The sequence below is a fragment of the Rissa tridactyla genome, chromosome 1 (genome assembly GCF_028500815.1).
Source record: "Rissa tridactyla isolate bRisTri1 chromosome 1, bRisTri1.patW.cur.20221130, whole genome shotgun sequence".
Lineage (NCBI taxonomy): Eukaryota > Metazoa > Chordata > Aves > Charadriiformes > Laridae > Rissa > Rissa tridactyla.
Genome location: NC_071466.1, coordinates 6,434,438 through 6,461,192, shown reverse-complemented (window position 1 = coordinate 6,461,192; position 26,755 = coordinate 6,434,438). Strand labels below are relative to the sequence as shown.

At 47.7% G+C, this 26,755-nt stretch overlaps 1 protein-coding gene across 3 annotated transcripts in view; it reads left to right on the top strand.

The window, feature by feature from the left end:
- MYO7A (myosin VIIA) overlaps window positions 1-26,755 on the top strand; it is an 88,351-nt gene that overhangs the window by 26,895 nt on the left and 34,701 nt on the right. Inside the window, exons 4-18 of one of the 3 annotated variants that reach the window (XM_054187872.1) lie at window positions 1,470-1,654; window positions 3,331-3,452; window positions 5,327-5,469; window positions 5,572-5,685; window positions 6,095-6,248; window positions 6,910-6,986; window positions 8,718-8,837; window positions 10,052-10,194; window positions 10,633-10,843; window positions 11,335-11,470; window positions 11,889-11,995; window positions 20,544-20,681; window positions 24,330-24,488; window positions 24,851-24,943; window positions 26,288-26,382. In XM_054187872.1, the coding sequence (XP_054043847.1) occupies window positions 1,470-1,654; window positions 3,331-3,452; window positions 5,327-5,469; window positions 5,572-5,685; window positions 6,095-6,248; window positions 6,910-6,986; window positions 8,718-8,837; window positions 10,052-10,194; window positions 10,633-10,843; window positions 11,335-11,470; window positions 11,889-11,995; window positions 20,544-20,681; window positions 24,330-24,488; window positions 24,851-24,943; window positions 26,288-26,382 (1,997 nt within the window). Of the gene's footprint in view, window positions 1-1,469; window positions 1,655-3,330; window positions 3,453-5,034; window positions 5,148-5,326; window positions 5,470-5,571; window positions 5,686-6,094; window positions 6,249-6,909; window positions 6,987-8,717; window positions 8,838-10,051; window positions 10,195-10,632; window positions 10,844-11,334; window positions 11,471-11,888; window positions 11,996-20,543; window positions 20,682-20,994; window positions 21,373-24,329; window positions 24,489-24,850; window positions 24,944-26,287; window positions 26,383-26,755 lie in introns of those variants that run through there. The other 2 variants (XM_054187873.1, XM_054187875.1) reach the window with 2 other exon arrangements.

The following is a 26,755-nucleotide window of genomic DNA, read 5'->3' as shown; positions in this document are numbered from 1 at the left end:
GCAAACAAATTGTCATCTCACTCCAATCGAGCCCTTTCCATCATGATCGAGGGATGCTGGGCTTGATGGGAGGAACTCAACCTGGGGCTTGTGTCTCCCTTTCCACTGCTCTCCCCAGCAGTGGTAGTTATCTTGCTGCTGTCAGAAATGAGGAACATGTCAGAGTTTTTTATACATCAGCCAGTTTGCAATATTCACAAAAAGAGGAGCAGCCAGCAGAGCACAGAGAGTTTTTCTTCTCCGCTCACAAGCACCTTGCCTTTGCCACCTTGCTGCTTTGTGCCAAAGGCTTATTGTTGGGTTTAGGCCATGCAGATAAAAACCCATAAGGATTATTTTTACATTGAAATTGTATTTTTTTTTCCCCTGGAAAGAATATATGCAGCAGTGAGGGCACCTTCACATCTGGTCCCACCAGGGAAGAAAAGTGAGATTAATCCTGTAACTTTAGTTTCCAAAACTTAACCTAGAGAAGGCGTCTTGGCTCCTTTGAAGTCATGGAGTGAAAGTAGCCTTCATCTCATGCCCCTTGGTTAGTCTGAGATGGAGCCCTGTTGACTCACTTGCTCTAGATACTAACTTTTAGACAGCTGAAGTTGGCAAAGGAGATCCTGAATATCTGCCTTGAGCTTGGGATGTGGCCAAGCCTCCCAACCTCAGGGCTGTGTCTGAACAAGGTGACAGAGGTCATGAGTTCTTTGGTGAGAAGCTTGAGAGAAACAGCTTCTGGAAGGGCAGAAATTTAAAAGAAAGACACCACAAAGGAAGGGTTTTGCTGCCCAAGGCTCAGGACAGCTTTGCTCATTCAGTGCAACAGAGAGCATGGGATGGACAAAAAGCCGTTTCCCAAAATGACTCAGAAATAGCTGAGAAGGGGCATGTTGGGACTTTATGGACCATATCAATGTGCAAAGGTTTAAATTGCAGCATGGAGTAGTTTGGTTAGACATAGATGGTAGAGAAGAATGTGTTGCAGAGGGAGGCTTAGCAGCTCTGTCATGGATTTATAAAAACAGGTTAGACAGACGTCTGTCAGGAGTGGTTTGGTTCCAGCTGGTCCTGCTTTGAGATATGGCAATCGTCTTCAGGTTTCTTTCATCTCTCGTTTCTCATAATTTGTGCAATGCATAGGTATGTATGAATATGTGCTGGCTCTGGCGGTATTTTTGCAAATATGAGCTTGACTTGAAACTCTGAAGCTTAACTGAGGAGCATCTGAAATAGGAATTAAGGCTTGAATCCATGCTGTGCATGAGCAGGGCTGAGTATGAACTGATTTAGATAGTTTGGGATATTTGTTACAATTTTGCTTCAGGCTCCACCCTGCAACCATCTTTGACTTGAACACCATCTTTCATCCAGCCGTTGAAAAGCCTTGATTTTTCTGGCCTTTGCACTCCATCCAAGCTGCCAAAGCCTCTCAGCTACATCTCACCGTCCCCATAAACCTTCATGTGCTTCTCCTCCAGACATACACTGGTTCAATACTGGTGGCAGTGAACCCCTACCAGCTCCTACCCATCTACTCACCTGAGCAGATACGCCTGTACACCAACAAAAAGATTGGTGAGATGCCACCACACATCTTTGCAATTGCTGACAACTGCTACTTCAACATGCAGCGCAACAACAAGGACCAGTGTTGTATCATAAGGTGAGTTGATGAATTCCCAAGTGAGCCATATCCTGAAAACGGATGCTGAGCACCTGCAATGTGGTTGATAGGGAGCAGCTTATCAAGCAGAATCAGAAATTTGAATGACCTATTAGATCTTCCATCCACATATTCCCAGTGCAGAGGAGGTCTCTGTTTGCAGTCACTGTTCCTAGTAAAGATGCTTTATTTATCAATCCTTTGGTACTTACCCTGCAACCCAATAGATCACATATTCATTTTTAATTTCAAATTTAAATCTAAGCTCAATACTCCTACAGCCATCAAAGATGTAGAGATCTATACATTCTGCACAAGAAAGGGCCTGGGACAAGCTTGAGCACTGGACCTGTGGTTGTTCATACTGCTGAACTGGTGTCTCCCTGCATGGCTCTGCTCTGGACTGGTCAACCTTGGGCACCAAGAAGTGCCTGGTCACAGTTATGGGTACAATTCACTTCAGTGTCTGTCCCAAATGTTGGTTCCCTCAGCCCTCCAATGCTGTCCTATCAAGTTTTGAATCCCCGGGCAGTCTTGGTGCCTTCAGGGCACCACCTGTTTCCAAGACGTGCCTGCTCTAAGTTTCATTTGCATAAAAACATTACTCTGGAGCTCCCCATGCATGGTATTTCAGATTTCATTGCATAAAAACATTACTCTGGAGCTCCCCATGCACAGTATTTCAGATACGAGGGACTGAAAAGGCCATGCAGTAATGATTACCTTGCAGGGCTAAAATAACATCATATGGGGCCTAGAAGAGAATCAAGGACAGGCATAATGCAGTGTGCCAGTGGCCAGCCAACCCTGAGAAGTGAGGCAATTGGGCCACGGGGGCAGGGCGCAGTCCCTAGTGCTCTTTTATTTAGCACCAGGAAGGTCCATTTAAATCACTTATACTGGTTACTCCATGTATTGGACAGGCCATAGACTTACAGCAAGGGATTTCTGCCCAGCCCTTCCTCTTGTACCATCAGAGGGCCCGCGCTGAGTGTGGTGCCCTACTCCAGAACTGCCACCATCGGTGTGACAGCCTGCGTTCAGAACCTGCATGGCAGGGTGACATGGTCAGGGCTTAAACAAGGGCATGCAAGATAACAGGAGTCAGAGTTCGGTGGAGAGAAAGCTTTGAGGAGTAACTCTTGCTTCTTGCCCCATGATCTTCTCCTCTCCTATCTGCCCCTTAGTTGGACATGTCTAGGGGACCTGATAAAGTGCCTGCCTCTAAAAGGGAGTGTTTCACAGTCTGCCTTCTAGTGCATTTTGGCAGCTCAAGACTGATGATGAAGCTACTCTGTGGGACCAACCAGCTCTTGAACCACAGGCTCATGGTCTGGTGATCATACCTGGAAAAGCACTGTCTGAAAGTGCTTCCTGACCTTCTTAGCACTGATTGAATGATGCCATTTGTTGGAGAGACCCAAACCCAAGCAACAGCTTGGGACAAATGGACTGTAAAGCAAATCTGGACCTTGGCTGGATTTGTCTGGTACTGTGTCCTACCGTTTCTCCTACAGCCAGTCCATGGGATGCTGGAAACCCATCTTTAGTGGCCTCATCGTACCTGTGTTAACAGAGGAGGCACGGAGACAGCAGTCCCTGTGGAGACAGAGAGAATGACATTGGCAGGGGGGCAGCAGGGCTTTCACTGACCTCAATTCCTGGTGTCTTTGCAGCGGTGAATCCGGAGCAGGGAAGACAGAAAGCACAAAACTGATTCTGCAGTTCCTGGCTGCCATCAGCGGTCAGCACTCCTGGATCGAGCAGCAGGTCCTGGAGGCAAATCCCATCTTGGAAGGTGAGGCCTCACATGACGGAGGCATTTTTTTTGCTGACAAAAAAAAAATAAATCAGATTCAGGAACCACAAAATATGGCCAGATGTAAGTCATTCTGTTGTATTTTGAGTTTTAAAAAGTGACAAAATTAAAAAGTGTATCAAAAGCAATGATGTAAACAGTTGTTAAACAGCATATTTGGTTTCTTTCCATCTGAATTTATTTTTCACAAGACAAACATTCTCTGATTTGGGCTCTTAAATTTTCCATTATTATTTTTGACAGCTGTTTTTGAAAGTTACATATTTCAGCTGACCTGAAAATTTTTTCAATTGTTTTATTCACTTAAAATTGAAAAACATGTTTTATCCACTTAAATCAGTATGTTTTTCCCCCAGAATTTCAAAGCGGAAGCCTGACTTTTACCTAATTCTCTGTGTAGTCTGGGATTTTAAAAAATGCTGGTAACCAAATACACAAATCTCTTTTGAAAAATCTCACCACCTCTTCCAGAGCTGGAATTATAACTGTATGCAGAACACCAATATCCTGTAAATACTGCATTCAACTGATTTTTTTTGTTTTGTTTTATTTGACCATAGTTGCAAAAATCCTATTCCGATTCTTTGCTGATTCAGCAGATGATGAGATTAATTAGACCAGAGCTTCACAGAGTAAGCACCTTGCGCTGGCAATACACGATAGCAAACCCCACCATTTCCTTCCAAGATCAGCGAACGGCAGCAGAATGCAGAAAAAGAAATAGAGGTGGTTCAAGAAAGAGCCAGATAATGAGAACTGGCTCATGGCCTTAATAGATAACATTAGCAAGCTGTTACTGTGGATCAGCCCCGCTGTTTTAATTGGATGTCTGTAAATTAAATAAGGGATCTGACCCTCTGGCCCCAGCATGGTGCCAGATGGACCTTTTGCACTTATGCAGAAAAATAACATTTTCCTTAAAGAATAACAAGATTTTTACCTCTCCTGCTACTCACAGAGAGCAGTGTTTTTCTTGGTAAATAACCCCCTGGAAATCAACGGAAATGCAAATATCCCAACTGTTTTCCATGCATAATGTTAGCAGAGCAGATGAGAAAGTCGCCGGCCGAGCTTTCCTTCTCCGTGCTCTGTTGCAGCTTCCTTCAGTTGTGGTATGAAGATGCAACGAGGCTCTCGGGGCACCGCAGGGCTGCCTGACCGCTGGCCTTGGAAAGCATCATGGCACGCACATAGGGTGTTTTGGAACATGCACTTCATCACTGCCAGGACTGAGGGGGAGAAAGGTTCTGTGTTTCAAATGCATCTCCATCACCTGCCAGCCATCCTGGAGCCAGGGCGTGCTGGCCAAGGCTCTCGTGCCAGTGGTCCACACCTACACAAAGGATGGACATGGGTACCTTCCTCTGCACACAGCCAGTTTGCAGGGAGGAGTCTCCCTCTGGAGGCTGGCTTGGTTCTACGTATTTCCCTAAAGGATGAGCTCTTTCCTTCCCCTCTCAGTCACCAAAATCACTCACCAGCAGCTCTGTCATTTCCCGCGCAGCGTCACCTCGCGCTCTGCAGCATCCTCCTGCCAGCCTTGCTCAACCCTCCTGTATTTCATCCGCTGCTGCCAAAATCCTGCTGTCCTGGCCCTTCCTCCTGGATAAGGTCGCCCCGTTCCCATGCCTCCTTCTCTGTGCTCCTCTCTATTTCTGACAACAGCCACCTGCGGTAAATCCTGTTTCCCCACACTGAGATGAAACTGAGCCAGCCAAACTTAAAGGAAAAAGTTTGGGGCTGATTTTACCCTCTCAGGCCCCCTCTTTTGATTATTTTTTTGCCCGTGAGACCAAAGCCGTGATCCCCCGTGCATCAGGTCCTCTCTAAGCCACTGCAATTCTTCCCCACAGCTTTTGGGAATGCAAAGACCATCCGTAATGACAACTCCAGCCGATTTGGGAAGTACATCGACATCCACTTCAACAAAAGGGGAGCCATCGAGGGAGCGAAGATTGAACAGTACCTGCTGGAGAAGTCCCGGGTCTGCAGGCAGGTAAGGTGATATATATGCAAGGCGTGGGAGCGGGCACTCGGTCAGTCGACCTTTGCAGTGCCATTTCTCCTCGCAGAGCTAACACTTGCTCTTCTACTGCAGGCCCAGGACGAGAGGAATTACCACGTGTTTTACTGCATGCTGAGAGGAATGACGATGGAGCAGAAGAAGAAGCTGGGTCTTGGGAAAGCCACGGACTACAACTACCTTGCGATGGTGAGAGCACAGCGAAGCAGAGGTTTGGTGGGGTGATGTGGTGAGGGCTTCTTAGCAAAGGAGAGAGAAGTGAGAGGTACTTCCTCTGCAGCCCCAGAGTCTGGCCCCATCCTCTTGCCACCCACCCTTTAGCTCTTGCTGAGCATTGATAAGATCCCCTCTCAGCCTGCTCTTCTCCAGACTGAACAGCCCCAGGGCTCTCAGCCTTTCCTCAGCAGAGAGATGCTCCAGTCCCTTCATCATCTTTGTAGCCTCTGCTGGACCCTCTCCAGTCATTCTTTGTCTTTCTTGAACTGGGGGGCCCAGAACTGGACCCAGTACACCAGGTGTGGCCCCATCAAGGCAGAGCAGAGAGTGCACTACTCTGCACTGTTACCCCATGCGCTGTGCGACCTCTTCACCTCCCCAGGGTAACTGCACAACCTGCGATGGCAGAGATGATAGCAAGGAGTACGCCAACATCCGCTCTGCAATGAAGGTCCTTATGTTCACCGACACGGAGAACTGGGAGATCTCCAAGCTGCTGGCTGCCATCCTGCATATGGGGAACCTGCAATATGAAGGTAACAAGACAAAATACAGGGACGAGGTCCAGCGCACTTCTACTCCTTATTCTGCACGGTGAGAGGGAGCCAAGCTTAGGGATGGAGGGCTTTATTCAGATCACATACCATGGTGCCATGTCAGGGACTCCGGTGCTTATCGTGGCATGTAAGGACAAGAAAGGGGGAATAAATCCACCTGCCCGCTCTGCAGGGCTGCCAGATTCTCAGTGACATCCACCTTTCCTGAATGTGGGGAGGTGGAATATGGCCACAGGCCATTCAGCAGACTCAGGTTTTGCAAGGAGAGGCTAATGGAGCATTTGACAAGCGCCTGTGTGACTAGAAATGCCTCTGTAAAGGTACCAAACCGCCCTGCTGTCAGAAATGACACAGTTGTTTAAAAAGCCTCTTTGGAAGACAGAAGCCTAAAGCACTTATATGCTAGAAATGTTTTTACCCCGTCAGTCATTTCAGGTGACTGGCAGAGCAGAGAACAGGTCCTTTGCAGCCAGCAGCAGTTCTCCAGCAGTCACATGAACTTTTCTCTCGCTTCTAAGGGCCATATTTCACCTGGCCATCACAGGGAGCCACTGCAGAAAGACCCTTTCCCACTCCCCATCTAACTTCTGCAGAGCTGTGTCCCTTGCTGACTGCTCTCCCTCTGCCTTTCTCCCCCCAGCTCGGACCTATGACAACCTGGATGCCTGCGAGGTTGTTCAGTCGGCATCACTAATCACTGCGGCATCGTTGCTGGAGGTCAGTGGCTCTGCGGTGCTGCTTGTCCCCTTTCTGGCTCGTTCCCATATTCCTAGTGTTGTGGCAAAGCTTCGTCTGAGCCAGGCTCTTCTTGCACCACCAGCTCTAGGAGGCTGGAGGGGCCCGGGTAAGCCATGTCTTGCCCTGCACTGGCAGCATGAAGGTGGGTGTCTTCATCTCAGCTGGGTATCTGAGCTCTCCTTCACATCAGTGGTGAGAAACAGCTGCTTTGTTGGCAAGTCACCCTAAAAAAGACATCCAAAATATCTCAGTTCCTAAAATGGAGTGTTTCCCTCATTGATGTAGAGAGAGTTCATTACAGTAACTGAGACAGAGGTGTCATCTATATGTGACGGAGAGAAAAAGACTTCACTGAGAGGTTCAAATTAGCAATTTATTTGGACTTCACTCACAGGTCCGGTACACCACTATTGCAAGTTTTTATGGCTATAATGGAAGAATGCAGTATTGCAACTTAAGGAAAGAAAAAAAAACCACAATTCACAGAGCACACTAAAAAGCGATCCCAAAAAGTAACAACAGAAACCACCAGCGTGCTAGATATGAATACCTTAAAGGAGTGCACAGATCACGATCTTAAAGCATGCTAGACATCATACGTATGTTATTGAATCACTTACCCTCTCTCTCAGGTAAGGCCACTCAGTCCCGGGAAGTTACCTGGCACAGCATCCTGGGCAAGGGGAGAAGAATCTCCTACAGGCCAGCTGTATCTTTGGAAGACTCCCCATTTTCCTCCCCAAAACTTTGGACTTAAATATCCTGTTTCAGTGACTGGGCAGGATTGTGCCTGAATGGATTGCACTATCTGGGCTGGTCATCTCTGGTGATTTGATGGCCCCTTAGACAGTGGTGTTTATTTTGTGATGTCTGGCACTCACACTCACGGAATAGTGGTGGGATGTGACTCAGGGCATTTCGTTTGTTAAAGGCACCATTTGGGTGCCAGTTCTTATTGTAATGCAGTGTTGAGACCACCCCCACCCCGGGCTGAGCCATTTCCACAGCTCCCCCCAAGTTATCTCTGCATAGATAGGGATCCATAAGCATCCGTCAAGGTGAGATGGAGCCGAGTCAAATAACAACTCCCCGCACCTCACCATTTTGTGCTCTGAAACTGGTTTGGCTGCGTGATCCCGTTCACTACACTGTGTGTATCTGAAGTGAGGTGAGATGACCCTCACCCAAACCGTCCATGCAGTGGCTGGAGCATTCTTCCGTGGCCTCCCCAGCAGGTATCAGGACTCAGGGACACCATCTCATCTCCACAGGCTGGTCCCAGAGTGTGATCCATAGCTGCCTGCAGGCTGTTTTCATGTACTTCAGGGGGTGGCCATTTCCCTGGCTTGATCTCAGAAGTATGAAAAGGGGTGAAGGGGATGCAAAGCTACATTCATGCTGGTAGGATACAGCTTTGCAGGCTTTGCTTTTTCATCTTCTCTCCCCACACCTCATTAACATCTCACACCAAGTCCCAAGAACACTTTCCATAGTACAACACTGTATAAAAGTGTTAATTACTCTCTCTGAAAATGCCTGTGGCATCGTTTGAGATATTTGCTCTGCACAGATAAGAAAAGTCATTTACCTCCAGCCATGGAGGGCTGCACTGTTCCTCTCTGGCCATGCACATTCAGGCCAGTAGCTCAGGTCACTGTAAGGACTTCTTGTGTTGTAAAGTCAACAAGTGTTTGGTGGTATCTTTGCCAGGTTGACCCTCAGGATGTGATGAACTGCCTTACCAGCCGGACTATAATCACCAGGGGTGAGACTGTATCCACCCCTCTCAGCATGGAACAAGCGCTGGATGTGAGGGATGCTTTTGTAAAGGTAAATCATAGGGCATTCCTGTCTGCTTTTGTTGATAAACTGAAGAAATCTGCCAGTTTTGAGACCAGAGCATCCACTGCACAGGAAAAGTGTCTCGTTCGGTGCCCATGTGAGCTCAGATGAGCAGATGGCCTTGAAACTATGTTCTCATTGGCATGCACAAGGAATTGAGATGGAAGGAGTCTAGATAGCCTGGTCTTCAAGGTATTAGCAATCTGGACTTGAGACTATCTATACTCAAAGATGACCTGTGAAAGGAGCCAGCATTCTGAAATGACTTCACCTCAACTTCAGGAAAATATCTCGCCTTGGGCCCCAAGGTTACATCCTCAGCTGCTATAAATCAGAGCAGCTCTACCAACACCTGTAACACCCACACCTGAACTGCAGGATTTGGGCATGTCTGCAGCAGTAAATAAAAAGTAAAACATCACAGGAACAGGGATAGAGCAGTTCAGCAGCCATCAGAGCACTTAGAGAGAGCAACACCTGAGGCTCTGGGGTGATGGGGTGGGTGTATATCACTGCTGTGCTGCTTGCAGCCCCGTGTAAGGTTGCAAAACAAGCACTGGAGGCATACTTTGGCCAGCTTGGTCCCCCCACTCTATCTGTGGGGAACTGGTAGATCAAGCTAGTTGGTTTGATACCTAACTTGTCTGCAAATTCAGACAGTGACTTACTTACCTGGTGGTGATGGGCTTTTGAATCCTCCTGGTAGCACTGCTGTAGCTTATATAAATTAATAACACTGTAAAACTGGAGTTCTGGAATTACTGAAGCAGCAATGACTGCTCCATTAAATTGGCAAGTTCAGCCAGTGCTTCAACATTTAAGTCAGCACCTTGTCCAGGTGAGATGTCCTCGGCTTGCCTAGCAGCGTAACAAGGCTCTGCTGATCTGTAGAGAGAGATGTTTGGAAACCAAGAAAAGAACTGTCTGGCTTTAGAGCAAGCCCATAGATCCAAAATCTGGGGATTTTGCTTTCAGTTGTCTTTTATCTAGGCCTTCAGATCCATTTTTCTTGACCTACGTAAGAGCTCTTGAAGCTTTAAACCGTACCAAGAGTCTGGCATAAATGTTGGTGAACATGTCCTCAAGGACAGTCCAGTTGCTGGCCATGCTTTAGGGGAGCCTGTGCCATCTGAGTGGTGCTACAGACTAGCAAGGTGAACTGACAACACGTCTCGGTGAGCTCTACCTTTGGAATGTTGCAGGGAATTTACGGGAGGCTTTTTGTGTGGATCGTGGAGAAGATCAACGCTGCAATTTACAGACCTCCTTCCCAGGAACTCAAAAGTATCAGGAGATCCATTGGCCTCCTGGACATCTTTGGCTTTGAAAACTTCACTGTGAACAGGTATGGAGCCTGCAAAAGAAGAAACAGGTCTTAACCCTCGTTCACCACCCCAAAGTCAAGGTCTTGCAGTCCTTTCACCTTTCCTGAGGTGAGCAGGACCGGACTGGGTGAAGCTTTTTTCTATATGAGAGATTATCAGAACTAATCACTTTTATGTTGCAGCAGACAATGTATTTCCTTTAGTTGTTTAAGTATTGGCCACGTAATAGCCATAGGAGGTAACCTCCAATTGGTTTAGACTACACAGGTATAATGTCTATAACATCATTTTGGGGGAGAAAAACTGATTATCTGAACCAATAAGGAAATTCTCATCCAGCAGCAACCTTACGGAGTGGTTGACAAGGTCTGAGAGTACTGCTTCAATCATGGAGAGAGATGGACAAAGATAAAGCATGGTGGATCTAAAGTGGCCTTTCCTTGACCTTCCCTCCACAGTTTTGAGCAGCTCTGCATTAACTTTGCGAATGAGAACCTGCAGCAGTTCTTTGTGCGCCACGTCTTCAAACTAGAGCAGGAGGAGTACAACCTGGAGAACATCAACTGGCAGCACATCGAGTTCACTGATAACCAGGATGCCTTGGACATGATTGCCATCAAGCCCATGAACATCATCTCCCTCATTGACGAGGAAAGCAAGTTCCCCAAGGTGTGTTTTGGGCTCAGCCCTGCTGCGGGTGACTCTCCTGTTTTTACCCCCTTTGCACTTTGCATGCTGGCACCTGTGAGAGGGCTGATCAGCCCCAAGTGCACATCCACCACTGGGTTGCTTATTCATAGTTTTTATTGCTCTGTCACATTTTCTTCCATGAGTACCACAACCATGCTTAAAACAAGTTGGTATTTCTGATGGAAGAATATTCCTGCAAGAGGCTCAAGAACAGTCTTTGACAAAGTTTAAGAGAAAATAATGTTAAATGTATTCCCTTTGGAGTGCTATCTTGAATATAGCACAGCATACCGGTGATGTTTAATCAATTTCTTTAGTTTCTGCACTTGAGATATCCCTTCCAACACATCTCTTCTCAAAATAAATACACATTGTCACTCAAGACAAAAAAAGAAATGTACTGTTGATTGGAAAATTATTTTAGTAGGACAAACCCTGGTTAAACATCAGATCTTTTCCTGCGTGCACAGGGTACGGATGCCACCATGTTACACAAGCTGAACTCCCAGCACAAGCTTAACACCAACTATATTCCTCCAAAGAACAACTATGAAACACAGTTCGGCATTAACCACTTCGCTGGAATTGTTTACTACGAAACAAAAGGTATGGGGCAGCTCCTGGGGAACTGCAGGTGTGAGGGGATGCTGGGGGGAAGGCGAGCTGCTGCCGCATTGGAGCAGAGCAGGATGGTCGCCTGTAGTAGTGTCAGTATGTTCCTTTTCTGGCTGCAGTGACTTGGACCTTCAGTGGTGCCTGTGAACTGCAGATGTTGGTGCTCTTTCACTCCTGCATGCCCATGACAGAATTGCAGTGCTTTGCACCATGTGCACCTTGATCCAGTCTCAAGATGTGCCAGTGTCTTCCTTCTCTTTGTGCCCCTTTCTCTGCCCACTCATTACCCTCAGTACCTCCCCAAGAACCAGTTGCCAGTAGCCCAGCAATCCAGAGGCTGCTTGCAGGGCGCATCCCGGCCATGTTGCACTGTGTCATCTGTCTACGTGTTGTCCCGTTATTCCTCTAGGTTTCTTGGAGAAAAACAGGGACACGCTGCATGGAGACATCATTCAGCTGGTGCATTCCTCAAAAAACAAATTCATCAAGCAGATCTTCCAAGCAGATGTGGCAATGGTAATGCAGGCGAGAGAAGATCTTTATTCACGGGGGTTGTTCCTGGGAGGGGCAGAAGATTTGCAAAGAGTCATATTGCTCTGATGCTGTTTGGGCTGTTTCCAACACGTTAATGTGGGCCAACCATCAGAAAGCGTTCATGCGGTGTCACGGATACATCCACACTCACACCCCCAGTTCACTGCATTCAATTCATCAAATATTATTTTGTGCTGTGACTGCTCTTTTCATAATTGTGTAAGGATGGGGACAATAAGGTTTGTGATTGTAGAAATCTGAGAGAGAAAGAGCTACCCCCTGCAGTTGAGTAGTCCAGATCTGGGTATAACAGAGTGAGAAGTAAAAACCAAATACTTGTGGACAAGAGCAGAACTTGTGGACAATCTGGCTGGCCATTAAGCACCACAGCAGGGGTTGGAGAGACCAGCCAACAGTCGTGTTTTACTGTTACAAAAACAGAGGCAGGTGACCAGTTACGAAAGCTGAACTTTAAGGTTCCCCTATCTAGATCCCAGTACTCCAGGAAGGTGTGTGCTTACTCCTGTCTCAGTGTGGGAGAAGACCACGTGTGCTGAAGATTTGGAGAAAGGCACAATTATTGTTTTAAGTCTTCCCATCCCATTTGAGCATTTATTACTAGGATACCAGCTTAAATGCTGAGATTAGCGACTATTTCACCCATCTCTGGAGGGGTTCAAGGCCAGGTTGGATGGGGCTTTGAGCAACCTGGTCTAGTGGGAGGTGTCCCTGCCCTGGAACTAGGTGATCTTTAAGGTCCTTTCCAACCCAAACCATTCTAGGCTTCTAAATATATGATGTTTTCTTGAGTAAGTTGAATATCTACATCTCCCTACTAAGACATCATTAGCCCTGCTCCCCAAATTAAAGTAGAAACTGTTATAAAATATCAGCCTTGCAGAACCTGAAAGTCTACACAGGTAGGTCACTATGGCCAAATCCCCCAGTCTTTCCCCAGGCAAAGCCATGGGACTGCAGAGAGTGGGGAGAAAATTTTCCAAAGCAACCAAGTTTTTTTAGAAGTTGGGGGTCCTGTCTCCAGTTGCCTGCTGTTGCCACTGATGATCCAAGGGACTTAGGAACTTTCAGGAGTACCAAACAGATATAAGCGCTGAATTCCTTTGCCTCCTAAGGGAAAGAAATGTTTAAATTCCCAAGAAATTTCTTTAAATAGGCTACAGCCACTTTTGCAAGCCTTGTTCATAACCCTTAGCCACTTAGTTTTGCTTCTGCTGAAATGAACGATCAAGATCCTTTTGACTTCATTAAGAACAAGATAACATTTATCAGCCCCAATTCAGCTACCAATTGGCATGATTCTCCCAGTGGGCTCAGAGCTGTCCCCAGATGTGGACACTCCTGCTGAACTAGGCGCTAACTCCCTGAGCATCAGTGCTGCCTTTTACTTTGCTTTTTATTGCTTGCTCCTCAACGCTTTTTATTTTCGGTGCAAGCTTTGCAGTTCACCTTGGAAGTGATTTCTTGCTTGTTCGGGCAGAGGGGAGACACACTCTGGGGAATCAAAGAGAGAGAGCTCTCAGGTTTACACAATCATACAGACTTCTTCACAGGAACACCTACCAAGAATCTTTAAAAGATGCTGGAAGTATATAACAGCAAAATTGAGATGTCCACCTGGGCTTCGCCTAGGACATGAGAGTGGAGACCTTTTAAAGCATCAGAGCACTTTTCTTGAAATAAACCTGGTGGTCCCTGTGCTTTGATACTTTAATGATCTCTGCTTTTCTTATTTGAATGAGAGATTAGTAACCTGACTAGCTTGGAGCTGGAAGAGGAAGAAACATTGTGTGCCAGCTCCCCTAATCATGCGTAATGTTAGTGTGAACTAGGAGAGCACAGATCCCCTAAACACCAAGCAAACAGAACTGCTCAGATGAGTAGGATCCAACGTGGGGCGGTGATGATTTTGCCATTGCTTTCCACCAAAATTCAATGACCTTTGCAGGCCCTTTCTTAAAACACATTCCCCAAAAGAAGGGGCAGGTGAGCATGGGTCATGGGAATGGACTGCGTGTAGCAAAGAGCTGGGGCAAAGGCTCTTCTTGGAAGCGTGCACACCTTCCCTGAGCATCAGTGAGAGAATCTGTGGAGAAATCTTCCAGAGACACTCAAGCCAGGTCAGTCAAATCTGGCATCTTCCCTTAGAAGGAGACAAATGGCTGCTTTGCTAAGGGCTAAATCAAATAATGAGGCGTTTTGCTCAACAGCTTCCAACCTTTGGTCATCAGGAGCTTATTGATGAGTTTATGGGATTTTGTGAGTCGATGAAAAGCAAGTCCATATCTGCTGTACATGCAGTCTTTCAAATGGGATCCTTATATGCCAGGAACTTGAGAGCGCCACACCTCAGAGAAGTTTGAAAGCTAATCAAGGGTGTTTATGTGAATATTGTAATAACCGTTTGGTCCCCAAAAGACCTAATATTTGTGCACAGTGAAACCTGTGTGGTGAACTGGGTACTGCTGGAGCACACGGGGCTGTGCAGCCTGATTTATACGTGCCCATGATGGAGGAGGTCTCTCTGCATGTGTTTGCTGAATCGGAACAGTGCTTTGAGCGGTGAAATGGTGGATTCAGTGGGAATTGTACGCCATTCCTCTGAGGAACCAGCCAATATGGTCTGACAGCACTGGTTGCTCAAGGAACAGGTAGAAGGAGCAGTGGGGGATGGAAACCAGTGAAGGGAAAAGCAAAAATTTCAGTTCTGTAGAAACTATCTGATCAGTTGGATTAAAATTAGGGAGGAAGGGAGGGACTTATTTAGAATTTTAGTGAAAACTTGGGTTTTCCCTGGCATCTTCCGACCCGCTGTGCATTGAGAGCACCGGTCACAAGGGAGCAGGGATGTGTGAGGGAAAGGAGTGGGGGTGGCTGAAACTGGTTGGATAATGAGTGAGGTTCAAAGATGTAGAAGAGTTGTTTCCAAGAGGCAAGAGCTGTGCAGTGTCAGCTCCCTCAGCTTCAGGGAAGTGAACATGGAGACAAAGGGGAAAAACCAGGAGGGGGACAGACAAAAATTTAAGAATTAATGCATTTTGTTCATTAAATATTTTAACAGCCAGACCTCCAGGACTAACAATGTCAGGTTCCCGTTTCAGTTATTCCTTCTTTTCACTATTTGCTCTTCTCTGTCTCTGTTTTTGTTTTTTTGGTTTTTGTTTTTGTTTTTTTTTTTTACCTGTGCTTCATGTAGTTTCTCTGTGGCTATGCATCCAGTACATTTGGCCAGTCGCCCTCGCCCACACCCACACCAAAGGTAAACTGAATACATGAGTTCCTCTGTTGTATATTCACCTCTCCTTGGCAAGGATTGTGCTTTGCTCTTGTCAGTTTATTCCTCTTCCTGCACTATCTATAGAGGATCCATCTCAAGTGACCAATGTGATGGAGAGCATTTTTACGCCTTGTTGAATAGATGCAGCTGTATGACTGTGTCATTGATTTCTAGGATTTCACTCAGAAGAGCTTTGTAATGATGGAAATTCGGTTTGGATAAAATCAGAACCAGCCCGAGCCAAAGTTTTGTGTTTTTCCTCCTGATATTTGAATCATTTTAATTAATCCCATCTGTGGGATTTGGCTGTTGTTTGTCATGGTGCCACTATTGGCTTCAGTAGGACATTATTCCTCCATGCAACTGCAAATCTGTCCCTGTTTTGTCCTTTTTGAGGCAGGAGGAAGATGACAGTTTGTGTGCGAAGAGAGACTCCTGGATTGCATTTCTGGGTTGCTTGGAAATGCCATCATTCTCCGAGCGGGGTTACGTCTTGTTCAGGGGAGAGCTCAAATCCAAGCCTTCAAAGACAATTAATATTGAACTTTGCCATGATCATCCAAACAGGCTCTTGGCACCTTTTTTAGGTCTTTTCTGTTGCACCTCCTCTCCTGACTGGTTCTGATGGCTTCCCAAATCTTTCTTGCTAGATATTTGGTCATAGGGTAGCATACTGTGTGCTAAAGGTTTTTGTGACATTAGCTTTGCGACTCTGCTCACGTTTCCGTGACAATCTTTTGATAGTCAGAGGATTATGATAGAGATGGACCTGACTTTCAAAATTCAAATCCTTGCATGGGGCTGAATTTCAACACTTCTTACCTCTGCAGCGTCTCGGGGTGTTCGGACTTGGAATTCCAATGAGGGGGATCTGACCCAAAATGACCCAAAGTCATTCATTCCAAAGCTGGACTCCTTCCCCTCCGTGTATCATGGTTGCAAATTGTTTGGATTGCAACATCTCATGGGGCCCTGCTCTAGAGTTGTAGCAATGCCACACACCAAAAAAATAAAATCCTTCCTGAGTTAGGATATGGTAGGATTAAATCCAGGAGAGAATTGGATTTAATCGGTCTGAAATGCCCAGGCCAGTCTTTTTCTCTGAAGACAACAACAGGAGATACAGGGAAATGGGAGACATAATACTGATGATTTCCGTGAGTTTTGTTGTTGTCAGAGTTGTTCTAACATTATAGCCTTGTGTTTTGTAGGTTTTCTAATGAATAATAATTGATCGTATTTGTTAGGCACTGAGGCAAGGGTGGAACAGCCAAGCCAAAAAAAAGATTTTTCCAAACATATCAACATCAGTAAGTTTTATAAAATGAGGGCGCAGTTCAAAATAGTGATACTCGACACTGTTACGTAGCCTGTGTCAACTTTGCATCTGAAGGCACTTTCCAGACTGCACAGCCTCTAGGAGAGAGACTGTCTCTTCACTATATGTCACTGCAGAACCTGCTGTGAGGGGACCTCAGATTTCGATGGTCACCTGGAAGCCACCTCAGTGATACTTCATATAACAAAATATTCAAACAAAAAGCACCATTTTTGTCAGACTTCAGAAAAAAGGCTGAGAAACAGCGTGTCATATTGGCATGGCCCATTATAGTGACCTTATAATCCTAAAGAGATGGAAGGACAGTCCTTTGTCCAGAACCTTTCCCCAAAGTATTGCTGATGGTACATGCTTCTCTCTACTTCCCTGACTCACTAATTCATCTTTCTGCATTTCCACCAAAGCAGGTCACCATCTCCCCGGCAGTCCTAGCGCTGAGCATGGACATCCTGGTGCACCATTCAGCCTTCTCCTTAAAGTGGGAGGAGAAGGTGCAGAGGGAGGGGAGGAGTAACTCCTACCATTTCTGTCTCAGTGACATTCCTCCTTGTACTTGCCTTTCTCATTGCTTCTATTTACTTGGTTTGAATGTTACAAAGAAAAAAACCCCGGTGATTGCCCTAGCTGGAGCTCTGGGTCTGTATTAAGACCATCCTACTTAACATAATTTTGGGTCCATCTTAACCCATTGAACCCGCAGGGTGCAGATAGGTTGAACAGGTTATTGCATTTTCAGCCCTGGGCACATGATAATGTGTCCGAGACACCAAAGGAAAGAGTCTGAATAGGTCCCTAGAGACTTTACAGCTTCACAGAGGTGCTGGGAAATGTCCTGATGCTCCAGCTGTGCCACTGGGAATCTTAGGCACCCTATGTTGGCAGAACATCCCCTTGTGTCCTGATGATGATCTGCCTTGACTTTAATGTTACTGCAAGCAGCCACGCACATCTCTGAACCTCCAAAGCCAGATTGGCTTGAGGTGTCAGAAAGAGGTGGCATTGAAGCATGTCTGAATGTCATGTTGGTCTGCACATCTTTCTGAACTTCTCTTTTGAGATGGTGCTCCTCTGTAAATCATATAATTCTCTTATTATTATTTTTCTCTTCTGCTCTTCTTCCTTTGGTGCTGAGCACAGGTCTCAGCACCTGTGAGGCTACAGCACCTGTGAATCCTGCATGTCCTTCCCCATGACACCCAGGTCATGTCCTGTTCTAGACTCTGTATGGACACCAGTGAAGAGAGAGTCTGTGGCCCAAAGATGCTACAGTCTCAGTTTGAAAGTTAAGACATGTCTGGCCAGGAGAAAAGCAGAATATATTCAACTCTTTCTTCTTCAGGCTGTGGGGACTGTGTCTTGAGCTAAAAAATGCTCCTCGTCTGCAGTAAAACCTGTATTTTCAATGCCTCACTAGGCTGTGTTGGCAGGCTGCTCCACTCATTTTTTGAGGCCATTTTATTGGAATAAGGGAAGTGGTGTGATTCTCCCCATGCCGGTGCTGAGGTGGGAGGAACCACGATGACTTCAGTGGTGTCACCCTGTCCCTGCAGGAGGAGGCTGGTGCAAAGCGCTCGCCTGAGGTTTCGTTGTGTAGCTGAGAGCCTGGTTACTGCCCACGTGGCTGGTGCCCACCATCGAGGGGTCTGTGCACAAACGTCAGGCCAAGGAAGCATGTGAATGACTGGGATGGTGCAGTCTTGACAGGAGGAGCCCAGACCGCTCTGACAATTTGGATAGGAAGACACGCTGCTTTCTGGCTTCTGTCCCTTCCCTCCAGTCCTTCCCAGCAAAAGGCTCTCAGGTGTCAGGTTGGAGATGGCACCACTGCCATTTTTGCAGATCTGGATGCCTGCACGGAAGCAATGAAAGGCATCAGCAACCTAGAGAGGGAGGTTCTGCTCTCTGGGAGCAAACCACTTGTGTTCCCTTGTAGACCCTTGTACCAAGTCTTGCACCCTTCCTACCACCTCGCCTGAAAAAGACCTCTCCCAGGTCTTTTGACAAAGCCCAAATTGACAAACCTGGCTAACATGCAGTTGCTTCCAACTTCCAGCCCTGCTCCTGCATCTGTTGCTGCTTCTAGCCCCTGTGGCTGTCCTTTCGCATTACACAGAGGTGACCCCTTGCACGTAATTAGCAAAGTGATAAGAATACATTAATCAAAGCTATCCAGACCAGGATTCTTGCTGAAACAGCCTATTCCTCATCAAGTCTGTGACAGAATGTGAACACCAAACCCTACAGTGCTCTGTAGGTAGCAGCTGCATCCATTAATTACTCTAGATTTGTTAACCATTTGTCCTTTGGGGGAGGATTTTGCTGGGAGAGATCACTGATAGCCCTCCCCCCACCGCAAGCTCTCCTGGACAAGCGGGCCAGGTTTTTCTGGTGTGTGCATGAGCTGGGTTTTCTCTTGTTGGAATTCCATGATGACTTTGTGTTTGTGTTGATTGGGTTTGTCTCATTATCATACCCAACCTGAGCTGTGCAAATCCCCTGCTCATGGCAGGGAGGATTGGACTAGATGGTGTTTATGGTCCCTTCCAACCCAAACCATTCTGTGATTCTATGAAATTCCTCAATTTTGGGGGGCGGGGGATGTTATCTGATAGGTTATTAGTGCTATACGATGAAGTGCACATAAAGGTTTTAGCAAAAGTAGAAATAAAACCCACCACCTTGCAAAACGTTGCAGCAAAGTCAATGGTCAATGCAAATGGGGACTTTGTGGCTCCATGCATGGCTTGACCACCTGAAGAGAAGAGGATGCTTGGAGGAAACGTGCATTAAAATCCTGCTGGAATCCTCCCTTTGGGAAATCCCTGGCCCATCAGGTCATGTCACAGTTTGCCCTATTTTTTTATTGGGAGGGAGTTGCGTCCTGGTGCCCAACTCTTCCTCCAGCCCACCAGCAATACTCACTGCCCCACGAAGGCTCCCTGAACACCAGGACCCTACGAGACGCACAGCACCACTGTGGCTGATGTGTAATGAGCTCAGGCGATAGCGACTGACACCTACAATGTTAGGGGGGCTTCATTTCATTTGGAGCTGGTCTAACAAGGTTCTCCTGGGGCAGGGAGAAGGGGCTATTAAGGGAAAGCACTCCATTCTGCTTTAGAAACCCTTTCCCCAAACTGGAGACTGGATTATTAAATTAACCAAGGGAGCTGAAACAAGCAAAATACTCACAATAATCCTGATTCACCCCGAACCCCCACCTCGTTTGGTCTAGTTAATATTCTTTTCCAAACACAGCAACTCAGATCTTTCCAGTAGTACTGGCTGAGGAACATAGACCTTACCAGCAGTTTCTGGAGCTGTTTCAGAGTCACCCTGCAGTGAATGAGCCCCTGGCTTGTTTTTCACCCTACACGGGTCTCTGGTCCTACACCCTAGGCATCAGGAGAGGCTCAGCCTGAGATGAGGAACCACGACAGTGAGTTGGTGTGACCATGCTGCCTTGCATGGGGACAGGGAAGCCCAAGCCGTTCCCCAAGGAGCATCCCTGGGCAAATGCATCACCCCAAGCTGCAATACACAGATTTTTGGTGGCCCAGAAGGGGCTGTTTGCTCTCGTGGGCAGATTTTCCTTACGGCTCTGCATAGGGCAGTTGGGATTGTCAGTCACACAGGGAGGCTTTAGCAGGAGAAATTAAATTATGGCACTTTTCCTCCCTGGGTAGAAGAGTATGGAGTGGGTTGCCAGAGTCCGGCCATTGCCCACTGGCAAGCTCACCGGCTCTGCCCTTGCCCTGCCGAAAGGCTCCACCACCCCTGGCCCTGCTCCCCGCTCCGGCCCCCAGCTGCCGCGGGAGGTTCCCGGGGACGTGGCCGGAGGGGAAAGGCACTGTTATCCTTTCATTTCCTGAGCCCGCTCTGCTGCGGTTTTGCAGGGAGCGGAGACGAGGAAGCGCTCGCCGACGCTCAGCAGCCAGTTCAAGCGGTCCCTGGAGCTGTTGATGAGGACTCTCAGCGTGTGCCAGCCCTTTTTCGTCCGCTGCATCAAGCCCAATGAGTACAAGAAGCCCATGGTAAGTCTTGCTGTTCTCTTTTCGCACGGGAATGCCCGCAGGGTCACTCTGCCCTGGAGTCGACGGAGCCAGGATTGACCCGGTGTGCTTAGAAAACCAACCTGCAAGCAAGGGAGCCACCAAAGGGTTGGCAAAATCAGGCACTTGCCTTGTGATCCAACAGCACCCTGAAACTTTTTGCAGAGGGGAGGTCCTGCCCCGGCCTTTCTTCCCAAGGATGATGAGGAATTTGTCCTGCAGCCCTTTCTCCTATAGGAAATGCCTCTGAGTTTCCATAGGGGGTAGGTGCCTCCCTACCAGAGACTTAGGCTGAGCTGTAGGACCCTTGGTTCAGCCCGAAGGCAGGGTTCAATGTTTCCTAAAAGGGATCCCCTTCCCATAGGGTTTTCTACAAAATCCTTGCTTCCGAGGGATCTCATACAGTTTCACCCCTGTTAGATCCCTCCCAACTGCTTTTTTTGCGAAAAAGCACAATTTAAAAAAGCAGAGGGGAAAAAAAAAAGGCAAACTAGCGCAGAGGAAAGGTGAGAGCAACTGTTTGGCTCTGATTCCCAGAGAGTTGCTTCGAAAGAAACAAACACTCTGGGGACCAGCTTTAAGGAACAAATGAAAGGGAAGGAGATGGACGTAAATCCCCCCGGCCACAAACTGCTCACGGAGGGGAGTTTTGCAGCAAAAGGGAGATGATAAGGTGGGTGCTGAACACCCCGATCCCACTGGAGGATTGGACCCTGGTGCTGTTAGCAGTCACTGTTAGCTGCTCACCACTCTCAACAGTGATGCTGCTTGGGGCGGGCGAGGTTTATTTAATAATAATTTCAGCTATATTTTTCTGTGAGTCGTTTTGCCTGTGCCTTTGAACTTCAGTAGTGGTTGATCTAGACGGAGCTGGAGCTTTATCTAAAGTTAGCACCTGTTAGCAAAGCTCAAACGAGTGCAAAAAAAAGCATAAAATACTGAATTTCAGAGCTGTTGAGGACAAGGAGTGGTTTTTTGCAACTTATTTTTGATGTTCAGTGAATTTAATGTGATGCGGGGCAAAAAGTTTGGTGGCGCTCTCAGACCAGTTTACTGTGCCCTTACCCTGGATTTGGTGAGCATAAAAAGGCACCTAATAGCACATTAATGGAATATTTGGGGTTAATATTTAACAATATGTTTGATCTGAGATTATCATCTGAGCTGAGATCAAAACAAGACCTTCTTTAAGGTCTTTAAGAATATGGGTGATGCTGAGAAATAGATGTACACCCTGAACTGTTTTTAACAAGTTATTCCCAATGCCCTGACTTTGAGCTACTTTTATGCCTGGAAGTCTGCGATTTGGTCTGGCATTTTGTCCCCTGTGTAATACGTCTGTATTTCATCAGCTCTTGCAAGCTCTAAGTCCTTGTCCAACCCATTTATTTACAAAACTTTCAGTGGGACATAAGAAAAAAGCTATAAGTTTGAAAGAATCAGACAAAGATTAATTTATCTCCCCATCAAGGTAATGAGTGGGATGAGCTAACGCTGAATGAGGGACTGTAGTGCAGTAAGATATGACTACATTTATTTTTGGCCTTGGTTTAATAATACAAAGAGGGGAAAAACGTCCCAGATAATGGTACACAGAGCTGTGCAGGGTGACTGCAAAAGAGAACATTTTCTGGGAGTTCATTTTCTGTCCCTGGCTTTGAAGGAAAGTGTACTGATAGTGATAGGAAATGGGATAGTGGGAAGTGAAAGGTCAGTGGAAAGTCCTGTTTGTTACTTTATGTTATTTTAAAACTTTGCTTCCTTCTAAAATATGCTTTGGGGGGCGGGGGGGGGAATATTGTTTGCATCAGGCTGCTGGCTGGAGTTCTCTGTGTCCGTCATCCCATGCTGCTGTTTCTGAGCATTGCTCTGTTGTTCTGGTTAGTCTGAGAGAAACGCAAGGGATGAAACAGGTCAAAAAAACATGCAAAGAAAGTCCAAACTGTCTCCAGCCAGTCTGTGTGACACGGGTGCCTCGTCAGACCTTGATGCCAGGAAGCTCACCGTTTCCCATATGTGCAATGACCTAACCCGACAGACCCTTGAGGGTTGTTTACAACCCACAACTGCTCACCTACCCTTCTGCTTCATGGCTGGGGGGCAGAGAGGAACACACATCTCTTTCCTCTGTGCCTTTCTTGTCCCCACTCCCCAATACCCACTGTAGATAAGGACAGATTGAGACCAAATCTGGATGGTGCTACTTTCTGCCTTCTCCTCATTCATCTGTTGTCTTCTCCTGCGATCAGGATCTGTCTTACATCACTCCAGCCTTTTCATGGTTAAGTGGCTGCTACAAGCTAGTCAAAAAGCTCTCTCCAAGGATGGGGAGATGGATGTATCCACAGGGCAGATCCACCTGTCCCAGGAGGTGCATCTGAGATACAGCGATAACTGAGATACAGGGATAACTGAGATACAGGTACATACCCATCTCTCCTCCCACACTTCAGGGAAAGCCTAGGTGACTCCAATTTTAGATGCTCACATCTGTACGTGCACAGGTGCTCACATTTTAGACAACTGAAGGGAGGGCAGAAGAGTAACACCCTGGTGGTAATTCTTTGGCCCAGGCTGGGGTTTACTGCCCCAACTTTCTGGGGTGTGCCAGCAACACACCACGTCTGCCTTTATTTTACACTTGTGTTGAACACTTTTTTGGATGCACCCAGCAAACGACATCAGGCTGCAAGAGGGTGCACTCAGGAGCTCCAGGATCCTCCTCAACATGCTAAAACGCTGAGCCAGCAGCAGGGATTTTCTTGAACCTCCCTTCAGCAGATCTGCCCATCTAGCACCAACACTCGCTATTCACCCAGAGGTGCCCAAAACAAGGGAGAGCAGCCAGGTTTCTTAGCAAACATCTGCAAAGACTGCATTACCTAAGTCTGCTGTCTGGCCTTGAAGTTGTCCATGGCTTGTCAGGAGCAGACATGGACACTGGTCTGAGATTTGTCCTTTCCCTAAAACCCTCAGCTGGTCTCAGTTCTGACATTTTAAGCTCCTCAGGTGTCCTCCTGCTTACAGGCTGGTTTGATGATAACAGGCTTATCTCAGAGCCTCGGCATCTCCAAGGCTGCACTCTTCCTTTATGTAACTTTGGGGTGTCACCTATCCTTAAGATCAACTGGTGTAGGTACCCTAAGACCTTTGAGTGTCTGAGCCTTTGCTGATATGGTCTTCTGCAAAACAGTACTTCCCTGCCCGTACAGGAGTGCTCTGACCATGCCAGTAAAGCTCCGAGCAGTGGTCAGAAGTTAATGACCATGAGTGGTTATTGCAAGGGGGACTGTACAGTTTGACCCTTGTAGATGCAGCATTGCTGCCTGTTTTCGCAAGGTGATGTTCACCATTGCACTCTTCTCTCCAGTTCTCCCTTCAGTCCTTTGTGTAATGTGTAGGGCACATCCAGTCTTGCAAGTGGAAATTAAAGAAATGGAGTGAGTGAAACACACTCAGCAGTTCATAGGATCAGGCCCATGACAGCCAACAGTCCTGTGTCCTTGGGTCCACCAAGTGAAGGATTTGGGCTTGACTTGGTTGCCCCACACAATTCGGAGTCCCCACTCTCTCATGGCCAATCCAGGCCAAGATGTGCAATCAAACCACCGTGTCCCGTAACCTCCCCAGCTGTTTGATCGGGAGCTGTGCGTCCGTCAGCTGAGGTACTCGGGGATGATGGAGACCATCCGGATCCGCCGGGCTGGCTACCCCATCCGCTACACATTTGTGGAGTTCGTGGACCGGTACCGGGTTCTCATGCCTGGGGTGAAGCCAGCATACAAGCAGGTGAGCGTCTTCTTCCATGTGTAACATTTGCTCTCTGGTGGGCTCTCCGGAGACATTTATGGGATGTGTATCTTCTCCACAAGCAATTACGCAGCATTTGATCCCCAGGTGTTACAGCAGTGCTCTGAGATTTCCAAGCAAAGCAAAAATGGTTACGGGGCTGGCAGGGACAGGGAGCTCAGCACTCAAGGGGCCATATTCAGCCTATCCCTCTCGCTCACCTTAAATGTGATGACAGTAAAGGCCCGGGAACCTCATTAGCAGAAAACTGCTGGAACTGGGACCAGAAAGGGTCTTCGTTGGGTTTGGGAAGAGCAATGGGTGAGGCTGGTCCTGGTGAATCCCACCCCCTCTTCCACCAGGGCGACCTGCGTGGGACGTGCCAGCGCATTGCCGAAGCGGTGCTCGGGAAGGATGATGACTGGCAGATTGGCAAGACAAAGATATTCCTGAAGGTGGGTGGTTCTCCGCATCCCCCCTGCCACCTGGGACCCTTGCCTGTGAAGGGGTCTCCTACCATCCCCTTTTCATGGCCAGACATGACCCTTCCCCATGGTCTCTGGGCTGGCATGGCAGTGGGTAGAACCTGGGCCAAGGCAGGATATTTGGGGCTGGTTTAGGAAGCGGTGGGCAGGAGGAAGCCCTGACACTTCGCCAGCACTGATGCATGCACGTACCCATACGGATGCAGCACACATACAGCACACGACCTTTTCCCTCCTGCGCTGAGCCACTTGACCACATCTCCCACCTTCACCCAAAAAGCACGGCAGCAGGAGGGATGTCCATGCAAAGCCCTGCAGAGAGAGGGACCGAGAGCTAACGGGCTCACTTTACTTTCTCCACGTTCTCGCACAAGCCCAGACGTGCCCACAGCCTCCCTCTCTGCGTTGGCCCAGCTTTCAGGGAGCAGCCCAACGTTGCAGGTTTCCTTCAGCCCTGCTTGCACTCATCTGTCCTTACAAACCCGCTCCTGCATTGCTCCAGGGAGACGAGAGGCTGAGCTGGCCAGAAACCAGACTGGAAGCAAAGGCTCCTCTTGAGCAAAAGTCTCAGCGGTAAACCCTGACCACTTACATCTAAATTCACCCCCAACCTCTTCGCCACTGTGAACACCCCCATCGCCTCCCTGGAAGCTGTTCCCACTCGTCGCTCTTTCCAAAGCCTGTTATCAAGATCTCACAGCTGTCAGGGCAGGAAACAGAGAAATCGGGAGGCCCCGAGGGGCCATGTGAGGTCGAGCAAAGCAGGAAACGCATGGAGCTGCCTCTGCTGCACCCAGCGCCGCAGGGCTCAGCATGCCGCCTCCGGGAAAGAAAGCCGAGTTACCAACGCCATGGGAGAGATCAACAGAAAGCTTGGACTGGTGCATCTGAAAGCCTCAGAGCAAGGAAAGTCAGTGTTTCAGGGAGATGTTTTGTCCTTAGGGTAGGAGGTGTTGCAGCCTTGGCTGGAGGGACCAATGTGACCCAAGCAGTCTGGAGTTTGTTTCCAAACCTCCAACGCTCACAGGAACTGCTCCCATGGCTGATGGTACTAGCAGGGGACTCTGCATGGAAGGGAAACATAATTTGGTTGTTTTCAGACTATATGCAGTTTCTGGATGCTCTGGTTCATTTGGGAATGAAGGCAGTAGGTCACTAGGGTTTATGTTAGGATTTCCCCAGTGAGTAGGTGGGGTGATACTTAGGATGTAAAAAGTCCCAAGGATTTATTTTGGGCCTCGTACCACCCTTCCTGCCACATGTCAAGCAGATGGAGAGCTTGAGAAATGGGTGGTGTGTTGTTTCCTCCCTCAGGACCACCATGACATGCTGCTGGAGATTGAGAGAGACAAGGCCATCACAGACAAAGTCATCCTCATCCAGAAGGTGGTCCGTGGGTTTAAAGACAGGTAGGTGTGAGCCCCACTGCCAGACAGGAGGTGGGCTATGGGGGATGCTTCACCCAGCAAGTGGCTCCTGAGGGATGCATCACGCAGTGCTCCTCTGACCTGTCCTACCTGCAGCTGGGGAGAGGGGAGTGCTGATGTGTTGGCACTCACATGCAGCAAGTATTGGAAGAAAACAGTAGAGGAAACAAGAGGAAAACTGCATTATCTTCCTCAAACATGTCCCTGTTCACTGCTGTCTTCAGGGGAGCTGGTATTTATTATGGCAATGCAGCAGTGGGACCCTGAGCCTGCTGAACGCAATGCTAAGCCTCCAGACTGTGGGGATCCCCACAAGACTGCAGTGGGGCCATTGCATTGTCCACTGTGACTAATC